The following is a 24458-nucleotide window of genomic DNA, read 5'->3' as shown; positions in this document are numbered from 1 at the left end:
TCCCCCACTGATAAGCAAGCTAGGAGGGAGGAAACAGCAGGAACCAAGCCTCCATCATCCAGCATGACGACAGCAAAAACAACACAGCTGATTACAAGTGGAAGACGGCTGGAAGGGCCTATTACACGCCTTCCAGTTTATATGCCCATTAATCAATGGCATATAAAGGCAGAGATCTCTGTAATGGTACTTTAATACTCCGACGATGTCAGCAGATGGCTGACGAAAGCTTAGTAAAATAAAATTTTAATTCTTTTAAAATTTTAAAATCTTAAGTTCCGGAGTTCGCAGTATGTCTGCTTCTTTTTTTACTAATATTCCTGGAACTCGTATTTTTAGAATAGGTTGTAATATATATGTAAAATATATATATATATTTCCTTCTCATCTCAGACCGAGCAGCAATGAAGTAAGTCCCACGTACCTTTTTTGTTTTGGGGTATTTAGTGGGGCATTTATTAAGTGCTGGGGCTTCAGGTTCAGGAACTATTTCAGCCACGGGTGCCTCTGGTTCAGGCTCAGCGGAAAGCACAGTGGCTTCAGGTTCGTTGTGCTGTGAAATCACTTCCACGTCAGGAGAGGATGGCTGGATATCCGAACACATGCTAACAGTTCTGTGCCTTCGTCGCTGCTGCCCGATATGTGTTCTATTCCGGGAAAAGCTTTTTCTCTGTTTTGTCCGGTTGACTTTGGCAGGGGTTGGTTTGGTGGCAGTTTCCTCTTTTGCTGGTTCCTGAACATTACACATAATCCAAAGTTATACACCTTCAATAAACTTTGCGCGTTTTCCCAAATCGGGAAAAAATACACAAAGGATAAAAATACACATTTGGCAGTACTGCTCATACATCTTATTTAGGATCATTTTAGCGTTTCTGTCCCTTGGCAGAATTTTTCTTTTTATTTTTGGTACTATTTCCACTGATTATTATGAACGCTAGGACTGCATTCACATACAATTCCAAATCTCAAAATTCACTTTCTTAAGCAAACGTTAAGCATTGCAAAAGTTGGTGAACTAGAATGAAACAACCAGTTTGATGACCAGATGACAGGGGCTCAGGCCTTCACTGAAGTCACAGAGACTCTTGTGTGACTTGGGTTGGTCACTCTGTCTCAGCCCAGCCCATCTCACTATATTGCTGCTTAGCAGAGCAGGGACACCAAATGTATTTTCCCAAGAAGAGTGGGATAGGAACAGAGCAATGAAGAAATAACACTACTTGACTCTATGTGAAAAGCATCAAAACAGGTAAGATAATTTCTGGAGATAATCACGTAATAAAACATAGGCATATACCTGAACAAATTCCGTCTCATTGATGATCTGGGTATCCCTGCATTCTGATTTTATTTCTGTTTTAGCTGTACTGATTCTTTCCAAAGCTTGTTCTCTTCTTTTTTCTCTTTTTTCTAACCTGGCAAAAGCTTGAAGGATGGCTTCCATCTTCCGTTCTTCTCTGGTCTGAAGAATGTAATAACACTGATGCTTAAATAACTCGTACATTAAATGACTTAAAATACAAAAAAAAAAGTCATTCAAAGTATTCTTGACAGGTCACATTCATAAAATCAATTTTACTGAATCCACATTTTCTTCCATAGTAATATGACATTTACATTTTGAAACCTGCTATATACGTGCACATGTATACGGTATTTACTAATAACGTATTAAAAGTTTCAAATGATGGGGACCCTGTATGGATTAGAATTAAATGAACAGTTATTTAATTTTAGATTTAAAGTAATTTTAATAAACTAAATAATTTAAAATATTATTTTAAATGCACTGGTATTTCACAACTGCATTATATAAAATATTATAATCTATGAATAGTAAACATGTTGTCTCCCATCTTAATCTTCTCTATCAGAAACGAGGTCAGATTATGCATGTATCAATATCTAAGCAACTTTCGATAGTGCTTTTACAATGACTAGGATTTAAACTTCTTAGAATATAAAAACATTATCTCCTTTATTTGAGGTATACAATTAGCCCTCTAAGGATCATCACGTCAGACAAATCATTACATTCAGGTGATGGTGTTTATTACAGATGTCACAAGCACACATATTAACTCACCAAATCCCTGAGTTTATGAATCTTATTCTGATTCTTCATTTTTTCCAGAGATAAAGAGAAAACTTTAAATAAGCTAGTGCTGAGCTACTGAGATTTTTCAGCTAAGGAGGCATGATGGTGGCATGCCTCTGGGAGAGTGACAATAACAATTTCACTGTGGCCAGGGACCATACACAGAAATTGTTGAGTGATGAGTGAAACTTGAACAAGAGAATTGTGAGGTTTTATACTGATGGGAGCACATGAGATCTGCACCTCCAGGTCTTTAAGTTTCCAACAACACTCCTTTCCATGGAAATTAAAGCCCTATCAACCTCTTATAGAAATTACATGTAGTCCTCAACTTACGAGAGTTAGTTTAGTGACCGTTACAACAGCACTGAAAAAAGTGACATCACCGTTTTTCACACTTACGATCGGGCAGCAACCCTTGTGGTCACAGGATTAAAATTCAGACGCTTGGCAACTGTCTCATATTTATGACGGTTGCAGTGTCCCAGATCACACGATCTCTTTTTGCGACTTTCTGACAAAGTCAATTGGGAAAGCCAGATTCATTTAACAACTGTGTGACTAACTTAACCACTGCAGGGATTCACTTAATAACTGTGGCAAGAAAAGTCAGAAAACGAAGCAAAACTCACTTAACAACTAGCAACAGAAATTTTTGGACTCAATTGTTTGTCATAAATTGAAGACTACCTGTACCTTAATGCTCTTTATCTCAGCAACCAGTCAGAACTGTGCCTTGTTTTTCTTTATTGCCAGCAAGTATTCACCAAACACCATTCCCTCCGTTGCCAATAATCCAGACAGCTGGAACAGCTGGAGTTATGACTAGAATAGATAAGTCTGCCTCCACTGTAGTTCCAGAGTGAGCCCAGCCTTCAACGGGCTACTTTAAAACGTTTGACTTCATGTATGGCATTGTCACAGGGTTCGTGACAGCAGCCCAACCAACGGTCCGCTTAGAGAGGATCCTATAAAGATAACACTTAATCCCATTATTTATTTATTTTATTAGTCATATTTCTATGCTGCCCACTCTCCGAGGGCTTTGGGCGGCTTACACTAAAGACAGTATACTAAATAGCATATTGCCCCCAACAATCTGGGTCCTCATTTTACCCACCTCGGAAGGATGGAAGGCTGAGTCAACCTTGACTTTGGACAACTACTTGCCCTTTCGGTCTTACACACAATAAAAATATCCTCTGGAAATAACAGCATATTGCCCCCAACAATCTGGGTCCTCATTTTACCCACCTCGGAAGGATGGAAGGCTGAGTCAACCTTGACTTTGGACAATTACTTGCCCTTTCGGTGTTACACACAATAAAAATATCCTCTGGAAATAATACTCGGATCACTGTTGATGGCAACAGTATGTTCAAAGTTTTCTATACATCATCACTGTAGACAGCCATAACTAGTCTTCTAGCCCTCCATTTTGACATCTCTTGGCCAATACCTGTAAGATAAAGTTTTCCACTACTGTTGCCACCGAATATACAGATCCGAAAATGCTTCCCGAAGATTCTAGCATGTGTATTGTTTCATACATACTTGAATGCAATCTTAAGATATTAATTTGATTCAAGTGCCAGTATTACCCAAATGGCCATACATACTCCGCTTCTACCGTTAATACGGATTTCTCTTATATTTTACAACGCTAGAAATTGTTCAGCTATTCTTTTTATTAAAATCTACTTTAAAAATTGGCTGAAAACTGAAGCCTTGGAAATATCTTCCTATTGGTTGACAGGATTATGACATCACTTCTGAATTTCCCCAGCAACTGTAGATACACATGCACAGGAACGGCTTCTGTTTTTACTCTTCGTCTGCCTGCTTTGATAGTTCTGCTGTTATCTATATCAGGCATCAAAATCTTCTAAGATTCCTAAGGTGAGCAAGTTGATCTTTCAGATAGGAGGAAGTCTTTCCAGCTACTGCTGTCGGAAGTTTCTGTTTCTCTTCCATCTTTCCTAATTAGTTTATGGTCCATCACTTTTTTCCAGTTTATAAAATCTGGCCTAGGAATTGCAGATTTTTTGAGAAAGGAAAAGATGCAGCACTGAGGGAAAAAGTTACTAGATCTATATGAAAAAAAAAATCCAGTGTGTTGGTTGCTTTCCATGGCCATAAGATTTCTCCTTGCAGATAAACAAACTGAGAAAGAGCATGAGTAGAGTTACTTATAATAAAGCAGGAGAAGCATAGCAGAAGCCAATGTATTCTTTGTAAATAAAGGTGCAAGGTAGCGCCTTTTATTTGATGGCTTTAACTCAGCCGTTATGGGAAGAAAAGCCAAAGTTCAAAAGAATTACCCCCCAAACTTGACCTGATGCTTTAATTTAGTAGTTCTCTCATCTCTGCTGAAGAAATTTCGTCATCTTTACATTTCAATTATAAGAGTATGGAGGGAAAGTGCATTTGCTATGCCCTACTCAGTCCTCAGTGTCTATAAACAATGAAAGATAATTATTATGTATTGTGAGCGGAATCAAACACTCAAAGCTGAAGATCTAAAATTTCTTTTCAAGCCATCTTTCTCCTGCACTTGCCTTACAGCCCATTATACGAAATGGAAGTTTACTGATCTGTACTCTCATGCCATTGAGAACTGTGCTGGTGACAGCTTCTTCTGCCCAGCTTAATTTACTATATGAATAAGAGCCAAACATGAATATATATATATATATATATATATATATATATATATATATATATATATGTGCATGTTTTTTTTCCTCCTATATACACATGCAGGATTCTGTACTTACTTTTCAAAATGATCTTGCAGCCCAAAGCAGATGGAATTCCATTAACTGTTTTGGGCCTCATTTGTTAAATACAGGTAGTCCTCAACTTGTGACCACAACTGAGCCCTAAATTTCTGTTGTTAAGCAAGTTTTGCCCCATTTTATGACTTTTCTTGCCCCAATGGTAGTGAATCATTGCTGTAAATAACATGGTTGTTAAGTGAATCGGGCTTCCCCATTGACACTGCTTGTCAGGTGGTCGCAAAACGGGATCATATGACCCCGGGAACTACTGCAACTGGCTTAAACACATGCCAGTTGCCAAGCCTCTGAATTTTGATCATATGACTATCAGGATGCTGCAGTCACACACTTTATTTTAATCAGTCACTTTTTTCAGTGTTGCTATAACTTTGCACAGTCACTAAATGAATTGCTATAAGTCGAGACTACCTGTATTTATTTACTAAATGTATTAAACAGTGGAGGAAACAGGAATATTTTCCTGTTTTCAGATTAGGATAACTTGAGATGGAAACAAACAAACAGAAACCTCCAGTAGATGATGTTTCAATGTTTGTTTCTCTTCTTTGAGGAAAACTGCACAAAGAATAGAAATGAGGGCAGATGAGGGCAACTAGAACTGATCTTTCAGACAAGAGACAAAAGATATAAGGGCCAGACAGCCACAAAGTAATAGACTATGAGAGTTAGCTATAGATTTTTAATGGTAAATAATTTAGTGCATATAGAAAAGCTGAGGGCAATGAGGATCAATCACAGTAGCGCAGGGGTGTCAAACTCGCATCGTCACAGCGGAATCCCGTGACGTACCGCGACTTCCCCCCCTATGCTAAATAGGGCCTGGGCAGTGCGAGACGCATCCAACCCGTGGGCCGTGACTTTGACAGCCCTGCAGTAACGAAATATTGAATATATTCAAATTTTAAATAGAAAGGGAGACAAAACCGTTAAAACAAGGCAAATGCTTTAGCTACTGAACAGAAAGAGGAAGCAATGATGATTACTAGTATCCCAAAGCAGATACTAAAACTGAAGGGCAATGGTCAAGATTTTAAGATCACTATGATAGATAACATTATTTCCTGAAAAAATAGGCTGAAGAGGGTAAAGGGTTTGGCTATAAACTCAATGTTTAAAATAGGAGGAACATCTTTAAGCAGAAAAGCACTAAGTATTATGCTTAAGAAAAAACCTGTTATAACAATTAAGGATTAATTAATTTTGTGAGAAGAGAATGTAAACCAAGAAAAATAGGAGGTATACACACCAGGCTCTGTAATACTCTCTTTCCCCCAAAATAAGACATCCCCTGATAATAAGCCCAATCGGGATTTTGAGCGCATGGCAAAAAGACCAAGCGCTTATTTCAGGGTTCAAAAAAATATAAGACAGGGTCTTATTTTCGGGGAAACACGGTAGACTCACTCAGAGGCCAAGAAAGAAGATGAAAATAGTATTTAAAAATATCTCCTACTTGTATGTCTATAGATCAGTACAGAATAGATTAATAATCATGTAGCTATCACATGGAATAAATTATTTTAAGCTTGTTTTAATCTTTAAATGAAGACCCTTAAAAAACTGCTTCAATTTTACTCCATTGCTATTGAAATATTCTTTTTCTCGTTTTCACGGTTCTTCCTAAACACATGACTCTTGTTAAAATCTAAGTTGTTCAGGCTACCTTCAAAGTTCTGTATTTCACTAAATAAAACAATATTCAGCATGTTTGTTCAACATATTAAAAGACAAGTATCTGGTGTATCATGTTCAAGGACTCCTGTCTTTATAGCGATGTTTGCTTTCTATTTTTGTTAGAGAAATATATTCATAACTAGTTTTGAAAACAGGGGCTCTTTATCACTGTGGCCAACCAAGATAGGTTAAAATAATAAAAATATAAATATAGAAAGTATTTTCAGAGGACGACAGTGCGTCAGATACAGGAAATAATTCAGAAAAATAAATCCTTGAGAAAATATACAACTTTTTTTCAGAAATTACGGAACCAAAAGAAAAACACACACACAAACGAAGGTTTATATAGAATTAGCACATATCAAGGAGCAGATTTCAAATATTCTCAAATGCTAAGTACCTAGGAGAGGCAGCAATGATTAGCATGGGAAGAGCAACTGTCACTCATCTTTAGTGACAGCTTTAAGCGGCTACTAGCTTCCCAACTTACCATCTTCCTTTTCCTTTCTGCAATCTGCTCCTCTGATTCCATTTCTACTTCATTGCTAATAGGAGTTTTTTCTTCTATATCATCAATAAAATCTGGCTCCTGAAAGATGGAAATGACTGCTTTTACAGAAGCTCTACTACTGCTGCCGCTACTGCTGCTGGTATAACCTAGGGAACTCTATGACACTAGCGTTGCAATCCTATACACACTTACCTGGGAGTAAGTCCCACTGAAATCATTAGGACTTGCTTCTGAGTAGACAGGAATAGGATTGCACTGTAAAAAAAAATCTCACGTCACAGCTAATGCAGGAGAGGATCTAACATGCAGAACCTGCAACTCGTTTAATAGCCCACTCAATTAATAACCTAGATCAGGGATGTCAAATTCGCGTCGTCACGGCAACGTCACGCAACATATTGCAACTTTTCCCCTTTCGCTAAACCGGGCGTGGCCAGCGCATGATGCATCTGACGCACGGGCCGCAAGTTTGACAGCCCTGATCTAGATAAATGATACCTTCCCAAAGTATCTTTGATATCTTTGCATACCAAAACAGCGAAGTAAGATTTACTTTAAAAACTTCAGCATCTCAAGCTATGTATTATTTTAGCAAGTATTTTAACTTGAATGTGTAAAATATTTCATTTTGTTTAGATTAATTTTACAATTTGAAAGATAATGATGTGCATCGAAACTTTGTTAAAGTATTAGTTAACTAACTTCATGTGCTTTCCAGTTGTTTTACTAACAGTGCAATCCTATGCATTTTTCCTACCTCACTAAGTACAACGGACTTTCTCCCAGATAAAACATTTACAAGGTTTAGTATTAATACGTGTACAAAATTATCTAATGAGGTATTTCCCACAAATGGCATTTAATAGGGTATCATATTTATAGCTATTTTAGTTGTATTAAACATTAATAATTCATATCATTTATCCTACCCTGAAAAACCTCAGAGCTGATTTAGATATCGATCAAAATTTTTAAGAGTACACATATTGAATATAGTTAAGGAGCTAATAATGACACATTAATGTTATGTATCATCCATCAGTTTTCTAGCAACTGATGTTAAAATTTATAGTTGCCAAAATAAAACAAAAGCAAAGCATAGTACACCTGTCAGCATAGTTTCACTTTCATCCTTGTGTACTTTATCTGTATTACAAATTACTACCAAAACTGGGAAGGCAAACTCTATTCCTTTTTGTGTTCATTTTTATCTTGTTTAGAACATATTCAATTAGTGCCATTTACATGAAAAAGGATTGCTGAGATGCTGTGGGCTTACTTGCAGGAATCCTAAGTGCTTTCCTATATTTTCTTTTAAAAAAACAACAACTCCACAGCCAGTTGCCTGCCTTCCAATTAAGTCAGTAACTGGCTTAATATTTTAAGTTCATTGGTCTGGTTTCTAGTGGGTTTGGGTGATACACAGCAGTGATGCCCGTATGCGTATACACACATACCCATTTGTTAAAGCAATGAATTCGAAGGAATAAGGTTTTTTTTTTTAAATCACAAAACACCATGAGGATGTCTGAGAGGCATTTAACACGTACTACATCATTGTAGAAAAAAAAGAGAAAAAGAGCATTTTTTTCAATATGTGATCTGTCTTTACTAGAAGAGTAAGCTGAATACACTGTTGCTATAGATCACTGTTTGTAGGAATCACATGCTGTACCATGTGGTCTACAACAACTCGCTGCAGCCAACTCGCCGCGGGACAAGAGTTAAACTAATATCAAAGAAACAGTGGAATAGAATCATTGAAGAAAGGATGCCGAAGGAGGGACAGAATGAAATGTGAATGACCAAAAAAAAAAAAAAAAATTAAAATATTTTTCAAAATTCTTTTAAATAATAAAATTGAATGGTTGAATGGTCCCGCAGAGAGTTGCCCTGTAGGGAGTTGCCCATTGGTGGGTTGTCCCATTCTGTGTATCATGCGCAACTGGCAGAAAGGCCTTGAAGATTCAGAGGTGCACCCTCAAAGAGAGTTGATACAAACTAAATAGCATTTCAGCGTGACCCTGGCCATGCTCATATGTAAGCTAGAACTAGAATTCTGGCTCGCCATGCAAAAGGGCTGGGTCTGGATCTGTTCCTTCAAATCTGGCTCCTTCAAACAGCAGCCGTGGCTGACCTGTCAGGAATAAACCGAGGAGGATGCCCGTAGGCTCCCATCATTAGAAGCTGCTCAACCACCTCAAAGCTTTGCAAGTTACTGGTGCTGGAGTTCTTGAGCTAGCAAATTAGGGCTGCAAGTCTCAAACAAGGGAGACAAGACCCCAGGATTTTTACTCCTGGTTTATTTTATCCACCAGGAAAATGGGTGAAGGAGCTGTGTGCATAGGCAGGAATTAATTCCCAGTATATCCAGTTTTGTTTTGCTCAAAGCAGCACTGCTTTTATTGCCTGCGAGCGTTGTGGGCGTCTGTGTGTATTGTTAACCGTATCAGGCACGCTGCAACAAGTTCTCCCCTGTTTTCCTAATCAGCAAGGTAAGAATCAATACCATTTAAAAAAAATAAAAAAGCCAAATAACCCGACTGAGTGACTGATGTTTCTAATTGCAAATGCACAAAAGTGGTCTTTTCAGGACTACAAATTGTAAAATACAGTATAATCTTGTTTATCAATGATTAGACCTCCTACCAGCTTCGTCCTCTGAAAGGACGAATACCCTTCAGGAAACTATTATTAAACCCTAGATTCTGGTTCAATCCCAGCCTTCATTCCAACACCAATTGGTATGGTGATTGTGTACATGTCAAATTATTTAAAATGTTAAGGCAGATTCTGGACTATGTGGGTAAATTTATAAAACTCCCTTGCGTTAAAATCATCTCTACATCTCTGTAAATTCTTGTCTTGGATAAAAGTTGAAAGTTAAACACCCCCCTCCCAATGTATTCATTTGGAATACATTATATGATCCTGATAATTCAAGGCACAGCATGATATCCTTACATCAGTGATCTGCAAAAGTATTCAAAATGAACCCTTGTTGTATACTGATGGAATTCAACAAGAATAGCTGATTAAGGTTGAAGAAATCAGCAAGGATTTAAATTAGTGCCTTTATTTTAAAAAAGGCACCAGAACCTATTTTTTTGGTAGGTTCAGGAACCAAGCAAAAAAGCTACAGTTCTTAACCCATTCTGTAGCCCACCAAGTCCCATTTTTGTGAAATGCGTGGCCATATATTGTAAATATGGTACACAAGAACATTTTTTTTTTAAAACACCCTGCTTTTGCTGAAGTTTTTCTAGGTGAGAAGATTAACCACAGAACGGAAAAAAATACCTGATTATTTGAGATTGACAATCGAAGGGGAGAAAGTTTTCTCTGTCGGTTTTCTGGAAACTTTGTTTTGCCTGCTGCTACTTCACAATCCAACGTGATGTTCTGGTTTTGAGTTTCCTTCTCCTTTTTCCCCTTTTTCCTTCTGGTTTCATATCCTGTATTTATATTTTCGGTAGGCTCAGAGGGACGCTTCAACACTGGGCATTCTGGGTTTTCTTTGAGGCAAGCACAATCCACTTTGTATTTGCTTGTTTAAAAAAATGGAAAATTAACGTTAAGAAAAGCTTTGTGGCTATGATTAGATTTTCTAGGAAACGCACAAATGGAAAGCTAACTCTTTTTGCAGCAACTCAGAACTGAACACCATTATATTAAACAGATTAGCAACTTTAATGAATGTTATGATCAGCTCAAATCAATCCACTACTGGATACTCACTGGGGAGTATGGACCAGAGGTGGGTTTTAGCTGGTTCTGACCAGTTCTGGAGAACCAGTAGCGGAAATTTTGAGTAGTTCGGAGAACCGGTAAATACCACCTCTGGCTGGCCACCCGCCCCCCATCTATTCTTTGCCTCCCAGCTGATCGGGAGGAAATAGGGATTTTGCAGTAACCTTCCCCTGGAGTGGGGAGGGAATGGAGATTTTACCCTGCCACGCCCACCAAGCCATGCCATACCCACAGAACCAGTAGTAAAAAATTTTGAAACCCACCATTGGTGTGGACTATGATTTATCACACCGGTCAAATACGGGTTGATTGATTGGCCCATCCAACTGGTTTCTGTGCCTGAAGGCAGAATCTTGGTTTCCCTGTTCCTAGTCTAGCTTCTTACAACCATTACACCAGTACTTTCATAATTACTAAAAGACAATCAAATTGGTATTTTAAATAATAATTTAGATTCAGTTAAAACTTTCACTGTATGGCCAAAAAGATGAGGATGGAAAAAGATCAATATGTCTCGAGTGACCAAAGGTTTTTAGATTTATGTTACCAACATTACTATGCTCAGGTGTTCACATCATTTTGTGATATGATATGTGAGCTGTCGAAGAAAGCATCTGGAGATTTCAGTTTTATTGCTAAATCTAATACAGGTGCCTAGATTGCAGCCTAATGATACAACTAGACATTTTTCGCTTACTTTTATGAGTCTGCATTTAATTCCTAGATTATGACAATACACAACTGAAAAAACATTATTAATATATCACCCGGGAATATTAGCAGCATCTCTGAAGCTGAGCATTACTTACCAATTTCCATAATCAAAATCGAAGGCTATAGTTATTTCTGTTCCCTTTGGAATGTCCTGGGTGGAGTAGATATAGAGGTGAATAGTTCCATCTTCGATGGCATGTCTAACCTAGATGGGAAAAAAGCCGGTATTTAAACACAGAGTATTTTTATGTGTTTAAAATATAGATTTGTTCCAAATAAAGACTTTTATTGTCTTCTTATTGCTTTGGTAAAATCTTCTGTTCCAAAATAGGTGAGAACAGTAGTAATAAGATCATTTGATATCGTTAATGAAATAAATATAGTCTGTTGATAATATATATACCTCATAGCATTATAAAGAACTCTTATGTTCCACGTTCAATGGTTCAAAACATTCCATTAATTTCAGTTGGCTAGCAAGCAGCGAAGGAAACTTCTCAGTTGGGGCCTGTCAAGAATGCATGAGCCACAACTTTTCATTTGGAATTGGTTATTTAAAAAACCAATTTAGCTAGCATCAGTATTTAATGAAGATTTATATTCATAAAATGGAGTGCTCCAGTTATCAGGTTTAAAATAGTACAATATTAATTTTTAAAATCAAGCCAATCCCAGCGGCTTTGTCAACCTTCCTTCAGTTACGAACACGAAGACACAATACCGGGGTGGGGGCGGGGAATAAACAATTTCTTGGAAATGAACGTTGTGTATTTTACACATTTCTGTGCTTTTTTTCAGCCATTAATTTGAAACAAGCTTTTGCATCTCAGACGTTCACATGTGAGAGAAGGGAAAATGGTGCAATATTTTTGTTCATCATATCTTGGAAGAGTTCTCAAATTGCTATAACAAATAGGTCTTATTATATCCTAATTCTTTGCCTGCATGAAGGGTTGCATAAGCAGAACACAAATGAATTTATTAATTTCTAGAATTTCTATTGAAACACTAGTCCAAATTTTAATACAGGCTTTCAACTTTCATATCGTACAAATGCAGTTAAATGGAAAGTTAATTTTATTTAAGAATTTAGGACGTTATCTAAGATACAGTACCAATGGCAAATGTAAAAAAGATTCCTAACTAAGGAATCCAAACAAACTCAAGTTTTTATAGTTTTTTCAGTTACAATTTCTAGCACCATTTTAAGGGATTAACTAGAGTAAAATGTTTCCTGAAATTTCACATCCTGATTTTTAAGGCCAAGTATTTTCACTTCATTTTCTACCCTTATTTTCTCCATAAGAAATACAACCAAAATATTTCTTCCCTCCCTGCCTTTTTCCTTCCTTCCTTCCTTCCTTCCTTCCTTCCTTCCTTCCTTCCTTCCTTCCTTCCTTCCCTCCCTCCCTCCCTCTCTCCCTTCCCTTCCTTTTACCACCAATAAATATTAGGAATTATTATCACACCGCATATGCCAATCAACTCATTAATACAAAAATGTCCTTTTCATATTCATCCGTGAATGCTGATTGTCAATACGTAAGTATCCCTGTACTCATATTCTCAATTTCATTCTTTCTGATTGTTTCCTTTTCCAGGGGCATCTGCCAGGGATGAGGAATTATATATGTGATAAGAACATTTTAATGTCATGATATGCCTGACCTCAAGGTGGCTTCTACTGCATGCCTATGCATGTACCACTTTACAAGTATAGATACACTCTGCTCAGAATAGTTCCTTGCATCTGATAACATGAATGACCCAATACTGCATCTGCAGTCTTGAAAAAGTCCCGAAACTCTTAATTTTGCTGCATTAGATTCATATCTAAGCCTAACCCTTGGTTTTAGAATTTGGGGGCTGGATAATATTCCCTTCCCTTCTATAATGTTAATAAAATAATGTACTAGCTTCAGTGGTCTAATTACAGCGCAGCCATACCAGTTACACAATACACATTCTTGCCTCATTTTATAATAAACATAAGGTTCTGCAACTTGAGCTTACATTCCCTGAAATGTTCAAAACTGGAAAATATTTTAATTCCTGGAAAACAGCTACATACAGCTGGGTCACATTAAGATTGGTTTGTTGAGTAAAGCTTTATTAGGTCACATTTATCATAATAAAAGCCTACCTCGGCATTAGGTGTACAAGAACGTCTGATAAACCGAGCTTCATTCCCAAAGGTTCGTGCATCCACACACATTTCTAGCCCGTGAAATTTAGAATAAAACAGAACAAAGGGGTATGGCCTAAAAAAACAATAAACATTCTGTCACAGGAAAAATATTTTAAAGTACAGCTAAAAGGTACTTTTTCAAATGTGTAGAAAACCTAGTACCATGGAGAAAATATGTCGCAATGTCATATAAGCTGTTGAAACTTTGGGGCTGGAGCTTCACTGCAACTTTTTATTTATTAGTTCAGAGCTATGATCAAAGTGGGATTTTTCTGGCATGCTGAAATAACTCACTCCAGTTTATTAACAGCCAAGCAGTTATTAAAATGATTATGCAGTTGTTAAGAGCGCAGGCAGTCCTCGACTTACAACAGTTCATTTAGTGAACGGCACTGAAAAAGTGACATGACCATTTTTGACACTTCTGACCTTTGCAGCTCCCCATGGTCATGTGATCAAAATTTAGAAGCTTGGCAACTGACTCTTATTTATGACCGTTGCAGTGTCCCGGGGGTCATGTGATCTCCTTTTGCGACCTTCTGACAAGAAAAGTCAATGGGGAAGCCAGATTCACTTAACAACCTTGTTCTTAACTTGAGAACTGCAGTGAGTCACTTAACAAATTTGGTGGGGAAACTCAAAAAATGGGGCAAAATGCACTTAACAAATTTCTCACTTAGCAACATAAATTTTGGGCTCAACTGTGGTTGTAAGTTGAGGACTACCTGTACGGTCCAGAAAATTAAAAAGACTTCTACCCATCGTGCTTGCATTTTCTCTTGTCATCTTCCAAGATTACAATCTGTGACGAGGAGAATTACAGGCGGAAGATCGCTTGGGATCAATGTCTCTTCTTTAGCACATTTACAACGTGACTTGGAAAGTGGCTTTTAATCGGCTTCATGATAGTTTTATACTGTAAAAGCTGAATTTAATTCCTGATAACTTTGGGAGGCATACATACAGACGTCTTGACAAGTTATTTGTCTCTTCTTTTTGGGGGGATCAAGGGCTTTTTTTTTTTTTTTTAAATTCAATTTTTAAAAAGTCGAATGGCTTCTACGTCCTGAGGCTTCATAAGATAGTAAACTTAAAAAGCAGTATTGTGAGTAATCGTTTCGACTCATATCAGCATCAAGAAAATTGGCACGACCCTGCTTTACCTGCACTTCAGCTTCCATTATGGAGACTTAAGATATTATTTTTAATATTTTAGATCAGATTCACTGATGACTTTCCTGGGCATTCTAGGGCTATTTTGATCTGGGCAGAAGACGGGCATCTTAGCCTATTTTCTTAGCCTATTTTCTGAAAGGCAATGAAGCCAAGCAGTTCCTCAGAGCTTTTAATAAATGAGAGAGTCGCACGTTTAGATGCTGGCTTATGAAGCGAGTTTAAGGTTTTGTGCTTCTGTTATCGTTTTATGCTTCCATTTTTTTCAGGTGCCAGGAATCCTTGTGAAATCAGTATATATAAATGCTGTAAGTAAAATATTTTAAGAATGTTGGAGGGAGGGAGATTCGGTATCTACAGATGGATGGGTTGTTGTTTTTTTTTTTTAAATCAAAGTGAAGATTTTGTATTTCTGCTTTCCTGCTTAGCTTCCAATCATTCCATTAAGACATTTCTTAATAAAACCAAAATATAAACTTAAACTGAGAACGAATACTGTTTATACGTTCGGCATGCTTAGTGAGAATGAAAATATTTTTTTTTCTTGACAAAGAAACAGAGAGAAATAAAAAAAACCCCAAAACCCATTAAGATGTCAGACAAATGCAAGTGTCTAGAAGAAAATACACAGTCATATGCTAAATTTGTGTGTCTGAATTATAATACTGACCATGTCAATCCTTGTGATTATCATTGCTAATTAATTTAATCTAGCAAGGAGGTATTGAGATGTATTCAGGCAGTGTATAACATCTGCTGTAATGTCTATTCTTTGAAGTTGCCTAGTTCTTTCATAAGCATAAGGTTTAATTTTAACGTTTGCTAACCTAGTAACTATCTAGATGCAGCTTTTACTTTTCATTTGCAAAAATGTCAAGTCAAAACAAGCAACTTCAAATGATGGTACTAGACTGAGGCATAGTGATAAAAATATTGAGACGAGTGACAAAGGCTGGAGGAGATAAAACTGAATATATAAAGTAGAAATGAGAAGGAACAACACTGTCTAATTATTACCAAAGTGAATGACAATAGCTACTGAATTTTCAAATGAAAAGCTGACTGAGCTTTGCAAGGCAAAGACCAGGTGAAAAAAAATATTTAATTTGCTTGACAATTGTAATATGTTTAAGAGAGACAGGGGGAGGGAGGGGAGTAAGGGAGAGAGAAAATAAGTACAGAAGGTGAAAGAGAGTAACTAAAGAAGGTTTAGAGAAAAGTACCTCTTAAAGAAATATCCATTAGCTTCAAATTGTTCCCTCAGCATGAATTTTCCACGATATTCAATAATAAGTGCATCTGGAGGCAAGTCTTTGGCAGCTTTTAAAATTTTCTTATTTTTTTGAATATAGCTCTAAAAGGAGAAAAGAAAAATTTAAGAATCTTATTAACTGGCACACTGATACAGATATAATGTACCCTTTTATAGAACAGCTTGGTAATTTTAAATGTGTTTTCTTGTTTAAAAAGCTAATTGGTTTTATTCCTGGAAGGACTTTGATTATCATAGTTACACAGACATCTTAATTTTACATATTGGAAAGGACAACAACTTGAATGCATGTATAAATTCTATAAAACTGAAAATCAAGACAAACTTTTCAAAACAGGTTGGGGGGGTGGGGGAGCTCTTCCCTTACAGATGCTTCACATCATCTTATTAAAAAGGCCAGAATTGAGGTGGCAGAAGGAATGAAAACACATGAAATATGCAGTCTCTTACATTTGCTAACCAGAGCAAAAGGACAGGTGCCAAATAAGATACATTTCAACAAAAAATGCCAAACATGCGGATTCTTAGGTAAAAGGGAATTTCTTCTGCATTTGGATAGCCTTAGGGTGGGAATATGCCTTTCTAAGAAAAAGTCTTACTGTACTCTGACACAACAACTAAGGAACTCACACCTCTTGTAATTGTGTCACTTCTGATCAAAAGAGAATTGGCCTATATCTAGGCGAAGGTCTCTGCAAGCAGGGACATTCCTCCAAGGAGTGCGTCACGTGCGCCATGCTGATGCTAGAGAGAAAGAAGCAAAGATGCTTCTTATTACAAGAGCTGAGAATGTAACTTTTCCTTTTATTGTTTAGTTCCTTTTATTCTTTCTACCGACATTAAATTTATCAAATAGCTTGCAGATCCCTTCCATAGATTGCAGGACACGTAGTTTTGATGGCATAATTTTGCACTCTTTTATTTTCTCATAATTAACTGTCAAGGAGCATTTACTTGGCATTGGGGGGTGGGGGTGGGGGAAATACTGCAGGATATATTTGAAGGTAGATCAGTGTGGTACTTTAAAAGTGTATGCAAATCAAACAGCACCTCCCTAGCCATTTATAGCCAATCGCATACAACGAACAGGACAAAACATTAAGTGCTGTACCCATTCCAATATGCTATGTCAATACAGATTAGTTCCAGTGGATTGATTGTTTGTGTTGAAAGTACCATTGTTTCTATCCAAATGATGAGGTCTTCCAGGGCTAAGGGGATATCCGTTTATATTTACATCAACTCTCTTAAAATGCGTTACATATCACAATTTTGATTATCCCTGAAATTTGCCACTGCGAAATAAGGAGAACAAGCATTCAGAAAAGCAACAGATATATATATATATCTGTTGCTATATTCTTATATATATATATATGTAAGAACCCTCCTATGTGTTGCTTCTACTCTGAACAAAACAGTTTGATAGTCCTTCTAAGCCAGTGGCAATTTTGGCCAGTGATTATCCTCTCAGAAATTATAACACCACAAGAGGAAGCAACATGCATTCCAAAAGGAGACAAAATTTCTGTCATTGCAATTTTTCGGTTACACTGAGTCTATTGTTTTGTGGAAACAGAGGCCTGCATACACTACCAGAGCCAATAATTGGGACGTGCAAAATATTCTGTGCGCAACAGCTGGTTTTAGAAAAGTTGTGTCTGAACCAAAACATGCCCATTTGGGCTGATTTGTTCCACGGACAGGAAAAAAAAAATGGTGCATGTTCTATTCCAGATAGAAGTGGTTAGGAAGAAGGCTTGAGAAAAAGATACTCGGAGGTTTGGTAGCACAGGTAGAGGGTTGGGACCCCACTGTGTCTGTGCCTGATAGGAAGAGAAAAAAGGCTGGGAAAATCAAGGGACTAGGTAAGAAAAGCTGCCAGGATGTGCTGGGACATGAGCGGTAGTGGTAACTGAAAGGAGGAGGATCAGAGATTCAGAAGATCAAGGATTTAGTAGGCCAGTGGGATGTGCTATGTTAGATGCTCTGGACAGACAGTTTGGGCAATGGAGACCACTTTTCCCCTCTTTGCTCTCTCTAGATTTTGTCAAAACCTGGAACAACCTAAGCGATTCAGGTTTGGGTTTGATTCTGCTAAAACATGGCTGATCTGAAACAATTCAGCAAAACCTTTAGAATGCAAATGTTTGTCCCAAGTTCAAAATCTACATAGTAACTTTTGGGCCAACAAAACTTTGTTTAAAATGTTTTATAAATATCTTTTGTTACTATCTGTAAGTAAACATTATTTTTCAATACTTAAGTATGGGTTCATTGTCCATATTTTATAACTATTGCACCACTGAAAAATAAGCTTATAGCTTTCAATTATTATAATCAGTTCTACCAGTGGGAGAGATTGGAAAATCAAATCTTTGTTTTGATCAATGGTGTTTAAAACAATATGAAATTGAAATGGCTGCAAAATGAATACAGCAGTAAAAGGGTTTTGAGGAATCCTTTAATTAAACACAGTATTGCTCACTTTTGGTCTCAATTTTTTAAATTTAAGACTATGCATATGTTTTTCATATTCATGGTTTATACCATGAGCTATCCAGTGTCCAGAAGAACACAATCTCTAAATCTAATAAATAAATAAATAAAATGTAAGAAACAAATGCTCCATTTATAAAAATATCATTTTCCATATTTATATATATTGATTTCTTGATTAACAGCTGACAGATCAGGAATGCTAATGATCAGCCTAGGGTGCCTGAAATGCTATTTGTCTCACTGAAATTGAGATGGTCACAGATACTTTTGAATTTTGAATCCATAAATTATCCAATAAATAACAAGATGTGTTTTCAAGTACATGGACACATGTAATAGCATACATGCAAACCGTTTTCTTCCATCCCCTTATCCTTATTTTAATTATCAATATTAATCATCAAATATATGATTGAAATGCCTTTGGCAGAGATAAACACATCAGAATACAGACTGAGAGCTTCACTGGGATTTATAATGGAAATGAAGACAGTGCAAGCTTTATTTTGTAACAAAAAATCTTAAAACATTTCTTGCCAATTCTTTCTTTTATATCAAAGAAACATCTATTTTCTCCTAGTTAGGTTGAACTGTTCTTAATATTAAGGGAAAACATTTATGAATGAGATGCCCCAAAGCTGACAATGAGTCACAGGCTAACCAGACTCACACAATTCCTTCTCCAACAACTTCTGCATGACACAGAATGGTGTCAGCTACTGATAGTGTCTGAATGCTTTAATTCTCCATTTTAATCAATATTTTTCTACTTCCAAGTTAGATAAGGATGGCTATTTAATTTTGTAGCTTGTAATAGTTATGTAGATAATTAGAATTTAATCTTCCTTAAAACCACGAACACTTCATTAATGTTCGTATACCTTAAAACATCAATTTGTAATGTTGCTATGTATTGTACTCTATAAATAAATAGCAATAGCACTTAGACTTATATACCGCTTTACAGTGCTTTACAGCCCTCTCTAAGCGGTTTACAGAGTCAACATATTGCCCCCGACAATTTGGGTTTAAATAGTAAAGTATTTATTGTCATAATTGAAAGTCATGACTGGACACCATTTCCCACCAATAGCTGGCTATTTTAGAAAGTAAATAAATACATGACAAATAAATAAATAAATGGCTGTTCATAAGGAAGGGGGAAGCCACACCTTCAATACTATATGTTTTTGTATAAAGAAATGCAAAATTTTAATACCATGTTACATTAAAGGTTCCTTCAATATGCATTCATATACCTCTACTGGAGGTTTGAAGATTGAGTTGCTGGTAACCATGTCTTTTTTTTCATCTCCATTTCCTAATCTCAAAACTATTCGCTGGGCCTCTCTCTGAACACCTTCACTGTATTGATTGTTGTTTGCTTCTTCGTATCGATCCATCCATGCCTTGATTTTAGTTTCCCACCCAAAGTTTGAAATATCGGAAGGATCAATCTCTGGAGCCGAGCCCTATGTGAAAATATAAACATAAAGTTAGGGTGTTTTCAGAGCCAGCTGACTCAAAACATCTGCGAAAAACATAATTACTTAATTCGTGCACAAGATGTTTGAAACTTAGCAATTTTTCTACAAAATTAAGGGCTCAATAATATGGTCTCTTTTCACCATACCTTCCCCTGGAGTTTCAATCAAATTCTGCTCCTGCGCCTCATCTTTAACTGAAATAAAAACCTCAAAGTTAAGATGCTCTTCACTTTCCTAGGTTTTTGTCAGTTTGCCTGTTCACAGGTTCTTAATCCCACGAAACCCAACTGCTTTAACTTATGGAAGCAAGGCTGTCGATACTACGCTATTCAGCTGATCAGTGCTAATGGTCCAGTACAATTGTACACAAATGACAGCGTTTCTGTAGTTGCAACATACAGACATTTCTATTAGATTAATAGCAATAGCACGTAGAGAGTTAGAGCACTTAGAGAGCACTTATATACCGCTTCATAGTGCTTTACAGCTGTCTCTAAGCAGTTTACAGAGTCAGCATATTGCCCTCAACTATCTAGCTCTTCATTTTACTAAACTCGGAAGGATGGAAGGTAGAGTCAACCTTGAGCCGGTCAGGATCGAACTCCTGGCTGTGGGCAGAGTTAGCTTTCAATAGTTATTTATTTATTTATTTATTTATTTATTACTGCATTCTAGCATTGTGCCTGCACGGCCTAGATAGCAATAGCACTTAGACTTATATACCGCTTCATAATGCTTTATAGCTCTCTTTAAGCAGTTTACAGAATCAGCATATTGCTCTCAACAATCTGGGTCCTCATTTTACTGACCTTGGAAGGATGGAAGGCTGAGTCAACCTTGAGCTGGTCAGGGTCGAACTCCTGGCAGTGAGCAGTGAGTTAGCCTACAATACTGCATTCTAACCACCGCACCCCCACAGCTCTTTAATTAAGATTTGGGGACATTTTTTTTGTTGTAGTTCTAGTCTCTCTTAAATAAGTGAGCTTCAGTGCTAGTTATCTCCTATTTGGTTGTTTGAATGTAGTCTGTTTTCCCCTCCCAACACATTTCTTTGTGACCCCTTAAACAATATACAGAGTTTATATAAACTCTACTGTGAGAGGATTTCAAAGGGCATTTATCAACCCACATAATTAGAATGGGCCTTTTAATCCTTGGCTCTGGAAATCCTTTTCTCAGCAATCTACCTCATTCCATCTCTACAAGTGTTCTACCTTCAGGAACACAAAGCTGCCCTTGAAAGTATATGCTCTAGATGAAGCTGTCATCTTACAGCTATCCTATATTTGGCATCTGGCAGATATGCGGACTTCAAATCCTCAAATTCCCCAGGCAGCATGCCCAGTGTAGAGAAGATTGGGTATGCAATCCACACATCTAGCAAGCATCCATGCTGGTGAATACTAGTTTATTAACTGCCCTTCAAGTTACTGTAGTAGCTTAATTGCATTACAGATAATATTTATACATCTCTGTGGGTTTTTTGCATTACATAGCATTTACAGCGTATGTATTTTTAATAGTGTTAATGTTTCATGAACATTTGATGCTATTGGCCCCCTTAGGCATTAGTTTTAGAAATATGAAGATTTAAAGATTTTAAACAGTATAAAACATAGCTTGGTCTGGTACCCGTTGATCAATGAACAAAAGAGTATAGTGAAATAAATAGTAACAAGAACATAAACAATGTTTTACCTTAACTCTTGAAGATTTTCTAGAACCTTCACGGAAAGCCTGGAAAAAAAAGTTATATCAGCATACAAGTTTAAAATAAATATTCTCTGAAGGAGGATTCGCCTGAATATATTCATCATGCTTGAGAGACAAAAATCCTTCTGTGGCACTATAAAACACAGATAAATTCTCCTTATGTTTTGCCGGTACTAGCATATAATTATTCTATGTGTGGAAGCCTAATGTGAGTTCCACCAAATAGTGGGGGTATATATAGCAATTAGTAAGAGGCCGTAACTTCATAAGGCAATATTATTTCCTGGCTAATATTTTCCTCTGCCAATTTCACCCGATCTCAGGACCACCATCTCCCTGTGCTATTTCTGTCACCTTTATATCAACTGGTTGCAACACTGACCAGTTCTTGTTACCAATACCCCTTTTTGGAATCAAGTGAGGAGGAGATCCTTCAAACTTTCTTTTTATTTACTCTGCCTCTTTTAATGTTCTATTTCTAAATATCAGAGATTATATTGTGGATACTACAGTGCCTAAGAGGTGCTGAGCAACTGAAGATCAACCTTGCTGGAGCAGGTATTCCTGGCTCTTTTTAAAGAGGCGCTGGTGCCATCTCTTCCTTAAGAAGCCATTGCTGGATTCCACTGTTCTAAACAATTTCCATCCAATCTCCCTCATCCAGAAGCTGGAGTGTTGCAACCCCAGAGGAAATGGAACATCTGGACCTCTTTCAGTTAGGTTTCAGGCCCAGGTATGGAACCAAAACAGTGGCAGGATGGAGGTGGTGCATCCATCCTTGCTCTTCTTGACCCCATGGTGGCCCTTCCAATACCATTGACCATGTGTATTCTTTTGTGATGACCTAAGGAGTTGTGGGGTGAGGTGGCACACAGTTCTGTGCTGGCTCACCTCCTTCCCCCAAGGCCAGTCCCAATTGGTATGGAAAGGGAGTGAGAAGTCCAGCTCATGGCCTCTGCTTTGTAGGCTGCCACAGGGCTCTCTCAGCTTCTTGTTAACATTTACACACTTCGTGAAGGTGATAGGCAGTTTTAAAATTGATAAATAAAAATCAGCATTAGGTTTTAGCTTACTTTTTTACATTTTGTGATGGTTTGCTCTTTCTCTCCACTTTTTTTCCTTTTCTTATCTGTGACCTTTGTAACTCGTGTAGCAGTTAGTGTAATTGTAGTTGGTGTATGCTGAAAAGCAGTATATAATTCTACAGGAACTTCATCACCACTTTCTGTTGCACTGGTGTCCCCATCTTTAAAATACAAATGAAACAGGAAATGATCTCACAGTACTAAAATATTCCATGAATTAAAGTCACTGATTGTTTAAACTACTAATTGCATATGCAATTATCCAAATGTATGAAAAAGGAAAACAAGGAGTTAGTAATATTAACATTCATTAGCTTATGGGTCCCAGTGACAAAAAACATTGTTTAGATTTATGGTTTCTTTACATTCAATAAAGCTTCAATTTTTCCAAAAGAGCTGAAAGATTTCCATATACTGAACATACTTTATATCAAATTACATCTTAATTATAAATTCATATACTTATGTAAGTTTTAACCCAAATGTAAGGCTTTCTTGCTCTTCTCATATTTGTATTTAAAACAAATATTAGGATGCAAGGTTTTAGACCAAGTATTAACAACTTAGAAAAAAAATGTCTACAGGAAAATATGTTTCAATCACACTAATAAAATAAAGATGAAGCCTTCCAACTAATGAGGAAACTAATCTTATTCAATCTTATTCAACAACTTTTCCTAAAGCTAAGACTTATTCCTTTAGATTCCAAATAAATTTGAAACATTGGCTGTCATCTATGTTTTTTTCCCAAAGGCCTCTCTAATGCCACTGTAAACTCATCATGCAAAAAATAATTAAAAACAGGAAAGGCTATCACACACATGGTGATCTTTATAACAAAAGGTCACCATCAACTTCTAATTATTCGTGGCTTCACTGCTTGTAGGAACTGTCAGCAGAAATCAAACAGAACAATTAGCAAAGAAGTAAGGTCTTTTTTAGCGTATGCAAATGTCTCCTATATGTCTTCATCAGTTTCTCAAATTTAAGGCTGTTTGGAAATACATATTTTTATTCAATCATATATTTTATAATCCTTAAAAAAAACCTTCCACTTTTGAAAAAAAAAAAATTATCACCCAGCATCCATTATAAGAACCAAGACCTTTTCTTCCTGAAGCAGGAAAAGATTGCAGCAACATTCATCGAGCATATTTAAATACACCACAATCTTCAGAGAAAAAAAAACCCAAACAAAATAAACCAAATCTGACCTAGAAAGTTAAGAGAATATGGCATGCTAACTGTTATAGCAGCCTGAAGACAGGATATTGCCAGATAAGCAGATTTGGTATTTCCCCATTTCAGGATAAACCGTATATAAACCTAATACTTCATTTTGCGGCAAAATTATATAAGAAAATGCATCCTGGTTTATACAAGGCGCTTAATGTCATTTTATTCTATTTGGCTCTGACTGATTTCTGGTTCCTGTATTTTGTCATTACTTTTGTTCTGTATTTTATTCCTTTGTGTTGTAGCC

General features: G+C 36.8%; 1 protein-coding gene across 12 annotated transcripts in view; it reads right to left on the bottom strand.

The window, feature by feature from the left end:
- KMT2E (lysine methyltransferase 2E (inactive)) overlaps positions 1 to 24458 on the bottom strand; it is a 62266-nt gene that overhangs the window by 19008 nt on the left and 18800 nt on the right. For 3 of the 12 annotated variants that reach the window (XM_034433641.3, XM_034433640.3, XM_034433642.3), the window contains 11 exons: positions 22964 to 23136; positions 21876 to 21914; positions 19950 to 20162; positions 16139 to 16269; positions 13698 to 13815; positions 11650 to 11759; positions 10391 to 10637; positions 7283 to 7345; positions 7070 to 7168; positions 1301 to 1465; positions 425 to 733 (listed from right to left, as the gene is read on the bottom strand). In XM_034433641.3, the coding sequence (XP_034289532.2) occupies positions 425 to 733; positions 1301 to 1465; positions 7070 to 7168; positions 7283 to 7345; positions 10391 to 10637; positions 11650 to 11759; positions 13698 to 13815; positions 16139 to 16269; positions 19950 to 20162; positions 21876 to 21914; positions 22964 to 23136 (1667 nt within the window). Of the gene's footprint in view, positions 1 to 424; positions 734 to 1300; positions 1466 to 7069; positions 7169 to 7282; positions 7346 to 10390; positions 10638 to 11649; positions 11760 to 13697; positions 13816 to 16138; positions 16270 to 16820; positions 16932 to 19949; positions 20163 to 21875; positions 21915 to 22963; positions 23137 to 24458 lie in introns of those variants that run through there. The other 9 variants (XM_087873346.1, XM_034433643.3, XM_087873347.1 and 6 more) reach the window with 4 other exon arrangements.

Source organism: Pantherophis guttatus, chromosome 7 (genome assembly GCF_059756535.1).
Source record: "Pantherophis guttatus breed Tessera chromosome 7, ASM5975653v1, whole genome shotgun sequence".
In the NCBI taxonomy this organism is placed as follows: Eukaryota; Metazoa; Chordata; class Lepidosauria; order Squamata; family Colubridae; genus Pantherophis; species Pantherophis guttatus.
This window is presented reverse-complemented; position numbering and strand designations above follow the sequence as displayed.